This window comes from Ceratotherium simum, chromosome X (genome assembly GCF_057802395.1).
Source record: "Ceratotherium simum simum isolate JZ-2026a chromosome X, ASM5780239v1, whole genome shotgun sequence".
Taxonomy (NCBI): domain Eukaryota; kingdom Metazoa; phylum Chordata; class Mammalia; order Perissodactyla; family Rhinocerotidae; genus Ceratotherium; species Ceratotherium simum.
This window is the reverse complement of record NC_141940.1, coordinates 127,176,732-127,189,165: the sequence shown is the minus strand read 5'-3', so window position 1 is coordinate 127,189,165 and position 12,434 is coordinate 127,176,732. Positions and strand designations below refer to the sequence as shown.

General features: G+C 44.5%; 1 protein-coding gene across 1 annotated transcript in view; it reads right to left on the bottom strand.

Annotated features, from left to right (window-relative positions):
* The window catches only part of LOC147912036 (cAMP-dependent protein kinase catalytic subunit PRKX), a 104,091-nt gene that overhangs the window by 68,401 nt on the left and 23,256 nt on the right, over positions 1-12,434 (bottom strand). Inside the window, exon 2 of the mRNA XM_087426690.1 lies at positions 2,411-2,579. Coding sequence (XP_087282816.1) covers positions 2,411-2,579 — 169 coding nt within the window. The remainder of the gene's footprint in view (positions 1-2,410; positions 2,580-12,434) is intronic.

The following is a 12,434-nucleotide window of genomic DNA, read 5'->3' as shown; positions in this document are numbered from 1 at the left end:
GGGGAGGGTCCTCCCTGCCTCTTCCAGCTTCTGGGAGCTCCAGGCATCTCCTGGCTTGTGGCCACATCCCTTCCATCTCTGCCTCCATCTTCACATGGCTTTTCCTCTGTGCCTCTGTACCTTCACAAGGCGTTCCCTTCTCTGTGTGTGTCTGTCTTCATGTCTCTTCTTCTCTTCTTATAGGGACATCTATCATAACGGACGAAGAACTCACCTGACTCCTCTAGCACCTGAACTTACATCTGAATTACATCTGCAAGGACCCAATTTCCAATAAGGTCACATTCACAGGTACTGGGGGTGAGAACTTCAACATATCTTTTTGGAGGGGACACAATTCACCCCACAACAAGGTGGAATTCCCAGAATTGGAAGCCCTCACCCAAGATTCCATGCACACCCTACATCACCCTAAGGATGCCTGAGGGATGTGCCTGCACCCCAGAAAAGATGCAATGAGGTGAAGTAGACAGGGTAGTGTCCCCACTTTCCCCTCCCAGTCCTGGAGAGACCTCCTCCCCAGTGGTTTCTTCACTGTTCTCGAAACTGTGTCTTCTCAACAACAATGTCTAAGACTTTTTGTTTTCACCATTAATTCCATTTGCTTCTCTTTTATGTTCTCCTAATTTCACTGCAAACACGTAACGGATCATGCCACTTGGTTTTCAGAGGCAAACCAGAATCCAGCTGCCTGGTGCATTGTCTTCCTTGGAAAATTCAGCTACAAAGCACCCTCTGGGACACACTCTGTGTTTTGGCTTTGAGACTTCCTGTATTTGGTAAAAGCCCAAGACCATTCACCTAAATCACATGAGAACAATTTGGCAATATTATAAAGGAGTCCATGTCTCCTTTGGAAAATATTTATTTAAAACCCTCACAAGCTAAACTCCCTTCCCAGAATCACGATTTTAGGTCATAGAAGAGAAATAACCAGAAGCTTCTCTTCATTCCAGAAGAAGATCTATACCCATTAGTTTTGTAACCATCATTCTACCACTGGCCAAGTGGAGACTCAGACCTGATGAGTGAGGGGTGGTGACGCCGCAATGTGCCGGCTACTTTTGTTTCCACGACTTAAAAGCATGAGACTCTATCGACCCCTCCACATCGGCACAAGATCCTTTTAGCTCCATAAAAAGAAAGTAACACAGAAAGTCAACCGCTTCCTTTCTCCCCGTCATGAAACGGGCAACCTGTCGCTATTCTCGGTAAGACGCCGTTTTGGGCTGGAGGATATTGCTCCGGCAGCTTTTAGTTTAGAGATGAACTTCCCTGCAGTGGGGTACACGCCAGATGCTTCGAGACCATGGCGAGGGCACCTGTCTCCGTGTGCAGGCAGGGGTGTGGGAGAAGAAAGGCAGGTATCCTTCAGGTGGGAGGGGTGCTGGATGAGGAGACTCAGAGGAAGGAGGCACTGCATGGGACAGGTGGCCCCAGAGTGACAACGTGGACGGCACCTCCTACCTTCTACTGCGGTGGCTTTCCATGATTGGACAATGGAGGGAAAGAGACAGAGCCGGAGGGAAAGCCAGAGCCCACGATGAGCCTTTTCTAGGATCTAAGTCGCTGAGGCTTTACTCTGGGCACCTTGGGAATCCCCTGTGCATTTGTAATAAGAGACACAGATCACTGGAGAGGTTTGTGGGGAGGACCAGCATGGCTGTAAAGTGGAGAAGGGATGCCTTGAAGGGAAGCAAGGCTAGGAGGGCAAGAACTGTCGGGAGGCCAGTGCAGAAAGGCAGGGCAGAGAGAGAGGCCCCCGAACAGGCAAGGGCTGTGCAGGAGGGACTGAGAAGGACGGTGCATGGAACTGGGTGGAAGGCACCCATGGATGGGGAGAGAGAGCCATCACTGGACATGTGCATCTCTAGCATGGAGTGGGAAATGGTCTTCCCCTACTCTAGCAAATGGCATGGGGGAAGAGGCATTTATTGGTGCAATGTTGAGCATCTTCAACTGGAGGGGTCTGTGGAGCATTTGGATGGAGATCTCTACTAGTCATCTGGAAACCCATGGAAACACCTGAGGGGATGTAGCTGAGCAGGTGACAGATGACTGAACAGGCTCTCCAGGCAGCTGATGAGGCTGACCCTGATGGGAGGAGGGGAACAGAGGCTCGAGCGGGGACATCCACACCCCTGCAGATATTAGGCGGGCGAGCAAGGCCCTGGGGCAGGCAGTTGTAGAAACAGAGCCTTTCTCGGCGGACATGACCGGGATGACATTCAGCAGCCCTTGCAGAATCCCATCTGCAAGATCAGAAGCTGAGACATCTCAGAAGGTTCTCACCCTGGTCTGAGGCTTTGCATAAACCCCATGTCCTCATTCCACCCCACCGGGGTCCCAGGGAGGAGGGCGAGGTCCAAGAGAAGGAGGCGGGAGAGACCCGGGAGTGGGGGGCACTCACAGCTTGACCAGGAACGGGTGGCTGACTTCCTTCAGCACCGACTTCTCGTTGTGCACGTGCTGCTCCTGCTTCAAGCGGATCACGTCCGGGATGCTCATCACCTTCAGGGCGAAGAAATGCTTGGCCGTCTTCTCCTTGACCAGCTGCACACGGCCGAACGTCCCCGTGCCTAGAAGGGGAGAGCAAACGAGGCTGTATGGGGACCGGAAGAGAATCGTGGGCTTTAGCAACTGAACACCCTAGGACACGTCTGGTGAGTGTTTGCTGAGGAGCTCCAGTCTGGAATGCTCAATTGAATGTAAGTGTTACACACACACGTAGACAGAGAGGATCATCTGTCAAATGATCAAATGTTCTTCAATTGGGGGAGAAAGCTGCCCATTGTTTCCGCAAATGAGTCATCCTGGAGAACACACGCATGCACACACACAAGGAGAGGCAGAATGGGAAAGTACGGTAAATGCATTCCTTCCACAGGTCTTCTTCTCTTCAGGTTTTCTAGATCAAGACGGGAGTATGAGGCACACGACCCTCCTCACGAAGCCTCTTTAACAGACTCATGCCCGCTAAATGCACTTAGTCTTTATTTTAAGATCTGCACAGATTGGAATAAACTGATAGAGATGTGAATAGAAAGAGGGGGAAATTAAAAACACTGCAGCCACTACAAATATGAAAGGAAATCAAACCCTCTTTTGTACCCTGCAGGGACATTTTCAACCCAAATGCTTCCTCTTCCTCCCCTTCCATCTCCTTCCAGCCCCTCTTGGTCCTCTGAGCCTCACCGTGGGGCATGGTGCACACCTTCTACCCCTCACACAAGCTGGTGATCACCTGATGCAACTATGAGATCAAAGAGCCAAAAGAATTTTATTTATCGATGGCCAGGGGAGAGGTCAAGTTGGCGGCAGAAACATGGAAATCTGTACGTGTGAGGCCCTGGGTGCCTGGCACTCAGGAAGCTTATCAATGGTCGCTGTCTTTTTTGTCACTGACTGTCTAGAAAATAATGCAGAGGAAGGGGTCTTCTTTGCGAGCATGAGGATGTAGAAAATGGTCAACTAACAGGGCTCTCTGGTTGGAAAAATGGCGATCAACCTGATGAGAAAGGAGAAGGAATTCAAGGATGGCTTGAGAAGGAGAAAGACCTCCAATGCAACCACACAACCACAGATTTCCTGTTTTTCTTGCATAGAGTTTGGAAAGCCATGTATTGCATATGGCAGCATGAAAAGAGGAAAGTTATACTTAAGCAATGCAATTTTTTTAGCACTGTCTGTCAATTAAAATTCCCAAGCTATAAAATAAATCTATTGCTAATGGACTAGGGCAGGGCATGATAAGTAACTTTGGTTTTTAAATGAAGTTTCTGACAATGAATATTTTATTATAGCAGAAGCAGAAAGGGATCTACAGAAACAAAGACAAGAAATTGTTGTGTAAGAAGCAAATGAAGAGCGATAAGATGTTTTTAAACAATATTCTCATCAAAAGATAATTTAAAGTAAAAATAGAATTTTATTAGTGGAAGGCAGTATCATGTTGATAAAATTATGTGGAATCAGGTCAAAATAGAGAGGCATGTAGGGAAAGGGCTTTGAGGAAAGTGAATGGATACAGTTGAGGTGTTTTTATGTGGACACTGATGTTTCCACTGGGTAAAGTGCACACACGTGGTAATTAGGAACAGTGGCATCTAGTCTACAATTTGCTTTTGATTTGATCTATGAACTCAGACAAACAAAGTAACCCTTTTTGGCCTCATATTGTTCATCTCTCTGATAGGACAGGTAGAAACGAAACATATAAAAGTCTTGCCACACTCTGAGATTCTAATAATGAAAAGAAGGCTATGTTCCTTGATCTTTCTGCCTCTCCGGTCCCATTCTTCTTAATCATCTCTCTCTACTGCCCATAATGAGGAGCCCATTCATTACTGGATCGTATTTACTAGATAATACTTTGTCTTTTCAGCACCTGCATTTGACCCTCAGCTGAGAGTTCTCTATGCCTACATGAAAGATAACAGAGCTATGAGTCAACAGATTTTTTTTACATTTCTGTCTGCAATGTCTTTCAAGCATTCTCTGAGCTGTGTGAGGTGTAAACACACAGAACTCAAGACAGGTGACCTGTGCACTGCAGGGGATGCCTGTGTTACCCTGGGAGATGAGGGAAGTCCCTCAACTCCACAACCAGATCACAGGACTACGTAGGTCAACAGCCTTGTTCAAGGCAGACAAAACCGATGCTGTAATTTTTAAGTTGATCACCTTAAATGTGCCAAAGACAACATTAATGGTGTTGGAAGTGAGTCATTATTGCAGTGGAAAGAAAAAGGCAAATTGAGCTTTTTCCTGCTTGGTGTTGGCAGGCTCTTCAACCTACATCCCCAGCTCTCAATATCTCCCTTTAGAATGTAGAAAAGCCTTTTTTTTTTTTTAGCTTTGCTGCAGGTTATGGACAGCCGCATGACTCACCTCTGCCCAATATGACATAAAGAAGAGTTGTTTTCATTTGCGACAACATGGATGGACTTTGAAGGCATTACGCTAAGTAAAATCAGACAAATACTGAATGGTCTCACTTATACGTGGAATCTAAAATGACCAAACTCATAGATATAGAAAACAAACTGGTGGTTACCGGAGGTGGGGGTGGTAGGTGAGTGAAATGGGCGAAGGGGGTCAAAAGATACAAACTTCCAGTTATAAGATAAATAAGTCCTGGGGATGTAATGGACACCATGGCGACTATAGTTAATAATACTGTATTGCATAGTTGAAAGTTGCTAAGACAGTAGATCTTAAATGTTCTCACCACAAGAAAAAAAATTTGTAACTATGTATGGTGATGGATGTTAACTAGAGTTATTGTGGTGATCATTTTGCAATATATACATATATCGAATGACTATGTTGTACACCTGAAAACTAATACAATTCTATATGTCAATTATATCTCAATAAAACTGGAAAAAAAAATTTTTTAAAAAGCGGTCAAGTGTTTCTAGGCCAGATTTTTCCTCCCTGATAAGAGAGACCCTCAAGAGAAACCCTCCCTCTCCCCACCCGGGTGACCCCCTCTTTCCCACCCTAGGCTGAGTAGTCGTGTGAGGCAGAGAAAGGGAATTTATTCAGGATTCAAATCTTACCTGGAGGTTGTTTCCACAGTTAAAACTCTAAGGTGAAAATCAAGTATGGGTTCTTCACTCCTTTCCCTACAATTCCTAAGTCTAAAAGGTTCTGAAACCCCAAGTGCCTTCATAAACTGATCCAGCCACAAAACTGGACCTGACTTAATAAGAAACTATTCAGGCTTGACTTCCCCCTCCTTGGGTGAATATCCATTCATTGCACTACAGAAAGTCACATGTTAACACAAAAGCGTTGCCCAGTCTCTATTGAGGCTGTCCTGTGATAACCGGCACCCACATCTGATTATTGTCCCCAATTCTGCAAATTTCCAAATTCCAAAGCTCAGCTGGCCTGTGGGTTTCAGACAGTCAGAATCACCCATAGCAATCTCGTCAGAAGGCATGGCCACTTGTAAGGCGGGCACATCCTTTCCACTGTGGTTTATCCTCCAACATGACAAGAGGTCTTTGCTTCTCCAGCTGAGTTTCCAGGTGAGGAAGGTGGTTCCAATGTATGGAGCATTCTGTGTCTGTGATTCTGGTCTTTAACTGCTGGGGTGGGAAAATCTCAGGTCTCCCCTCTCCCTGGGAGGCAATTCTTCATCTTTTCAAAGCCTTTGCCATTCTCTCCATTCTGTCTGCACGCTCCACCATCTCTCTCTCCCTCCTCCTCCACCTCCATCCATCCTCCAAAACCCTCATGTCAGATTCACATACAAACTCAGGTAGCTTTCCGTCTGGGGGCTGGGGAGGAGAGGTAAGACCTCCTCACTCCAAATAGCTTGCAGACATGGTAAAATTCCAGCCCACCCAGAAAAAAGCCATAGTGTGTTCTGAGGTACTTCTAAATACAGACACGCAAAACTATGCACACACACACATACATCACAGTCAGCGAAAACTGACTGCCTTCATCCTGATTGTTCAGACAACCCTGCAGAACTAGCATATTAACGGGATCGCCGTGACCACAACATGGAATCCCCTAAAAGGCTCCCTCTTTTCTCAGAAGTCACAGCTGGGGAAAAAAACCATCCACAGAGGGAGGTGTGAGAAAGTGCAGAAAATGCAGTTCTCATGGTCATAACAGACTGGCTTCCCCTCTTTCTCACCCCGAAAACCCTGCAACCTGACCTGAGAGACAGAGGTCACAGGGGATGGAGGAGAAAGTGCTTTTGCTTCAGACTCGCAGGTAAAGGAGCACCCCTCCTTATTTTGTCTTGGAAAGCCCATAACGCAAAAGAAGCCCATGTAAAGGGGAGAAACTCGGATTTAAGTTTGCAGGGGTTATGTTTTTTTTAAGTTTGCTGGAACTTAAAACAGTTTGGAAAAGTCTATATTGAAGAGAAACAATGAGAATAGTGTGGAATGCCAAGTGGTTGCAAAAAGAAAAAACAGACAACTCTGGATTTTATTCTGGGGTCCCTGGACCACAGGGAGCAATGACAGAAGTGACAGGGAGGCCACATCCTTAGCTCTGCCTCCTGCTCTGGTCTCCTCCCTTCTCACCTCAGCACGTTCTAAAGAGAAGATGCACTAATGGTCCAAAATGCCAGAAAGCCGACACCATCCATCTGTGCCCCGCTCAACCTCTCCGCTGTAAGGGGGACATCTCACAGCTGGCCTGGCTCTCTTTGAGTCACCTAAATGCAGTCATTCTAACTCTCCTCCCAATTTTTCTGGGTTGAATTGTGTTCCCCCAAAAAGATATGTTTAATTCCTAAGCCCTGGGGCCTGTAAATGGGACCTTATTTGGAAATGGGGTCTTTGCAGAGGAAGTTAAGGAAAGGATGGAGAGGAGCTCATCCTGGATGAGGGTGGCCCTAAATCCAATCGCGAGTGTCCTTATAAGAGACAGAAGAAGAGAGACACAGACACAGAGGAGAAGCCACGTGGAGATGGAGGCAGAGACGGGAGGGAGGCGGCCACCAGCCCAGGGACGCCTGGAGCCCCAGAAGCTGGAAGAGGCAGGAAGGACCCTCCCCTGGAGCCTGTGGAGGGAGCGCGGCCCTACGACCCCTTCATCTCAAAAGTCTCGTCTCCAGGAATGGGGGAGGATGAGTGTCTATTGTTTCAAGATACCCATTTTGGTGGTAATTTGCTTTGTTATCCCTGAGGTACAAATTCAGCCTAGCAGGGCTGAGGATTCTTCTAGCTTCCTTGTTATTTGATCATCGAATACGATTATGTTCATGCTTTTGCATACAGAATCCATCAGGGCTTTTAAGTGTTACCTTCCTCTTGTTTGAGGATATGCTTGGAAATGAAAACTTACATTTTTCAAATGCCCCAACAGGGCTCCCATCAAGTCTGATACATTTATGTGGTCTGGGAAATTTAAAGACCAAGTTTGAGGACACCACAGACATTCGACTGTCCTTGTCCCGAGAATGGATGATGAGAAACTCAAAGAAAACAATTAGAATTCATAAAAATAAAAGCCAGTCTGTTCTGAAAAACTGATGAACTTTCCAAAAGCTTATCAACATTAGCATGGAAACAGTGTCTCTGCCCCAAGCGAATAAGAAAATGATGCCTGATCATAGTAACATTTTCTGGACAAAGGGGAACATGGCTGGTTTTCTGGTGGGTCAGCGGTGGGGTAAGACCGTCAGCCATCTTCACCAGGACCACGCCCCTGAGACAAACAGTTTCTTCTGGAGTCTCCAAGAGGAGAAGTTTCAACAAAAAGGCAGCCAAATTGCAGATTCCTTTTTATTAACTGCATTTGCAGTTCATTTTTGAATTACTGCAAAGTGAAAAGATTTCTCAGCATTTTGTGAATTTACACACACATAAAATCCTCAACTGAAAATGTAGATAATTAAATTTATTGTTCTGACACAAAGGTCTTGCTTCCCAATGACTGCTGTTTCATCACCGAGGCTGCAGCAAGCCAATGAAATATGCGACACCCCTGTATCTTTTCCTAGACACCCTTGACACACCTTAACCTTGAAGAATCACACTGCTCTATCATGAATTTCCATTGTGGAGACTGTTAACGACATTATTTTACGCACTTTCTTTTTGTGCTTTACGGACAAATGGCCCCATAATGGTGTCTCCATTCTTTGATGATGAAACGGGTAGAATTAAGCCACCTGAGGAAATGTTTCAGAAGATACACTATTTTACAAATTAAGGAAAAAAACAAATAACAGGATAACTATAACAGCTTGCGGATATTACCATCAAGACTAAAATTAGCAGAGATTTGTTAAGTGTGTGAATGTGTTAAATATGTGGAACTCAAATCGCTATAAATAAGAACTGTATTTCCTGTGTTCTGCTGAGAATTAGGGAATTTAACCATTAATTTAACCTGAAGACAAATCCTCTTTTCGTTCTTCCTGTTTCAGAGATTTAGAAATAGTCACCCTCCCTGAAAATGACTGAGCTGATGCTTTTAAGGGTTTCCTATAAATAAAATGAATTCTCACCCACACAGCTAAGGGAGGAGTTATTAGATTACAAATACCATTCTTAAACACACACACATCTTCAAGCCTGAGTCCATCCCAGGAATGAAGGAATTCTGAACAGGAGACGCCAAGACTGTGGGGATGTGTTTGGGGATCTCAGATGTCAAGGTGTGTTTTTTCCTATTTGTGTGCCTAATCCACCAATGGAAACATCAGCTTCATCCTTCTAATCCATTCTTTACCCAAAGAGCTCAAAAACAAGCCCCTCGGGGCACAACCATGCTCCCCAGGGCCGTCCTGAACACCTGTGTCTGAGTATCCTTCCCTCGGAAAGGGACCTGCTTCCCTGGGAAGGGCATCCCTGTGGAGCCTGGACAATTGAGTCTGGGCGTCTTCCACAGGCGGACTCTGCTCAAGGAGCTTCTCAAGGCCTCCCACACGGGGTTAATACCCCCAGTGCCTTCATGTGCTCTCCCTAATTTGACGTTTGCGTGGTAGAGCGTGGTGTCCAGGATACAACGTTGTAGCTGATGACAACACAGACCACATGACCCCGGTCATCCAGGTTTCTTTTCGAGAAACTTAAGTTCTTTTCTTTGTTTACTATTCTCTCCTTCTTCTTTCCTTCCTTCCTTCCCTCCCTGCTTTCCTTCCATCCTTTCTGAAGGAAAGTTCCTCAAAAAATTAAAACTACAACTACCATATGATCCAGCAATCCTACTTCTGGGTAGATACTCAAGGGAAACAAAATCACTATCTTGAAGAGATATCTGCACCCTCATGTTCACTGCAGCATTATTCATAATAGCTAAGACATGGAAACAACCTAAGTGTCCATGTATGGATGAATGGATAAAGAAAAAAAAAATATATATATATATACACACACAATAGAATATTATTCAGCCATGAAAAATAAAGAAATGTTGCCACTTGCAACAACATGGATGGACTTAGAGGACATTATGCTAAGTGAAATAAGTCAAAGAAAGACAAACCCTACGATGTCACTTATATGTGGAATCTAACAACAACAAAAAAAACCTCAGAAAAATACATCAGATTTGTGATTACCAGAGGCAGGGGAGGAGTGGGGAGGAATTGGATGAAGGTGGTCAAAGAGACAAGCTTCCAGTTATAAGATAAATTAGTCCTGGGGATGCAATGTACAGCATGGTGACTATAGTTAACACTGCTGTATGGTACATTTGAAAGCTGCTAACAGAGAAAATCCTGAAAGTTCTCATCACAAGGAAAAAAAAATTTTTTTGTAACTATACGAGGTGATGGATGTTAACTGAAGTTATTGTAATCATTTCGCAATGTATATAAGTAAAGTCATTATGCTGTACACCTTAAACTTTTACAGCACTGTGTCAATTATATCTCAATAAAACTAAAAAAAATCTTTACCCTGACAGAGTTTAAATAAAATAACACACAGAAAGCACATCACAGAGCATCTCAATCATGTAATAAATAAATTCTCCTTAAGTGTAAAAAAAAAAAAATGTCAGCTACACAGACGTTCTATGTGGTGGTAGTTATGCAACTCTGTACATCTGTCAACAGATCACTGAAGCGTTCACTGAAAATGGGGGAATTTTCTGGTATGTAAATTATATACCTCAATAACATTGACCCAAAAGAAAAAAAAAAAAAATAGGCTGAGAGAGATTAAAAAACAAAAAGTAAGCTCCATTAAAAAGAGCTGGTACTGGTTAATTTTCCTTATTTTTCAGAGCACTGGATACAGACATCCATGAACTGTTGACTGAAAAAGCAGAGCTAACCTTGTGGGGAAAGGATCCCAGGCCAGGTCAAGGGGACTGGGGACAAAAATTTACCACCACAGGGAGATAGAGGAGAGCAGTTTCAATTCCCACTTCATCCCACTGACCCCAAGGTCTGACACTTGCAAAAAATAAGTCTTAAGAAGTTTCCACAAACATGCAATTGAAGAGGTGTCGTTTGAAAAGGATGCTATGAGCTCAACCTTCTGAGGCAGATTCTCTTCACTGGGACTCTATTATCCCAGAATGGCAGTCAATGTGGCAAATTACCTAACAAAAGACTACGCGTGCCATTGAATTTGAGCAACTAGAAACGCCCGGCATGTACAAAGAGCTCTTTCTTCAATAACCACAGGAAAAATGTTACTGTAAATTTTAGCCACAAGAAAAACACTCCAATCCACATATCAGTTTGCAAAGCATCAGGGGCTGCCATGTTTTTCATGCACATTGGAAATGAATGGTAGCTCATGGCAGTGCGTTCTGTGGATCAAGGGCCGTGTTTTATACAAACGTTGAGCACCTATTAGTTGGATGAATGTGTGGATGAATGAATCCATGGATAAACCAATAAACAAGCCCACATAATCAACATAGCAGCAGAATACCCCTGGCCTAAAGCAACGGAGGTCCCTTTTGCAAACATGGGCAAAGCTAGAGAAACCCACACACAGACTGAGAGCCTGTGGGGTGGCATGCCACGTTGGAAGCAGGAATGAAGGTAGGCAGGAGCTGAGTTCTGCACACACAATGCTTCTGCATCCAACGTGTCCCCAAACCAGTCATGCAGTGCCGTCTCCTGAGCCAACACCCTGGATGGGATTGTCAAATCAGACACGTGATTCAAAGACTGTACACAACAGTGAGTTTCATCGAGATTTTCAAGGACACAAGCAATCTAATCAAGAGATCCAGACAAAATGGGTCAAAGACCTGAACAGACCCTTGACCAAAAGAGATATACAGATGGCAAATAAGCATATGAAAAGATGCTCCACATCATATGTCATCAGGGAAATGCAAATTAAAACAAGAATGAGATACCACTGCACACCTACTAGGATAGCCTATAGAGACGGAAAGACACATGATAGATATAGAGAGACAGACAGAGATATAAATAATACAGACAGACAAAGACAGAGAGAAAGATGATAGGTAGAAAGATAGATAGATAGATAGACAGATAGATAGACAGGTAAATAACAGATAGATGATAGATACATAGATAAAGATGATAAACAGTTTTTTCAACCTCCCACTACCGACACTCATTTGGGGCCACATGACTCTCCGTGGCAGGGGCCATCCTGTGCACTGTAGGATGTTGGCAGCATCCCTGGTCTCCACCCATGCTCCTTCCTCATACTTCTACATGGGTAGGGTATGTTAAGCTACATAGGTTAATACAGGAAGTATATCTTGAAGAATGTCAACCAGAAACCTTTTGAGAGTTCCAGTGACCCCACCCAAGGAGCTACGGAGAGGTCTGTCTGGACAAAGAATCATACACATTTGTCCTGTTTCCCACCGTGGCCCCTGATGCAGCAATTCTGAAAGATAAAGACTCGAAGAAGATGACACTCCCTTAATTCACTGAGCACCTCTGAAGCAATTCAGCAGACATATAAAGTGGGGCTGGTACACAGCCGGAGGGCTCTCAAGGTCCG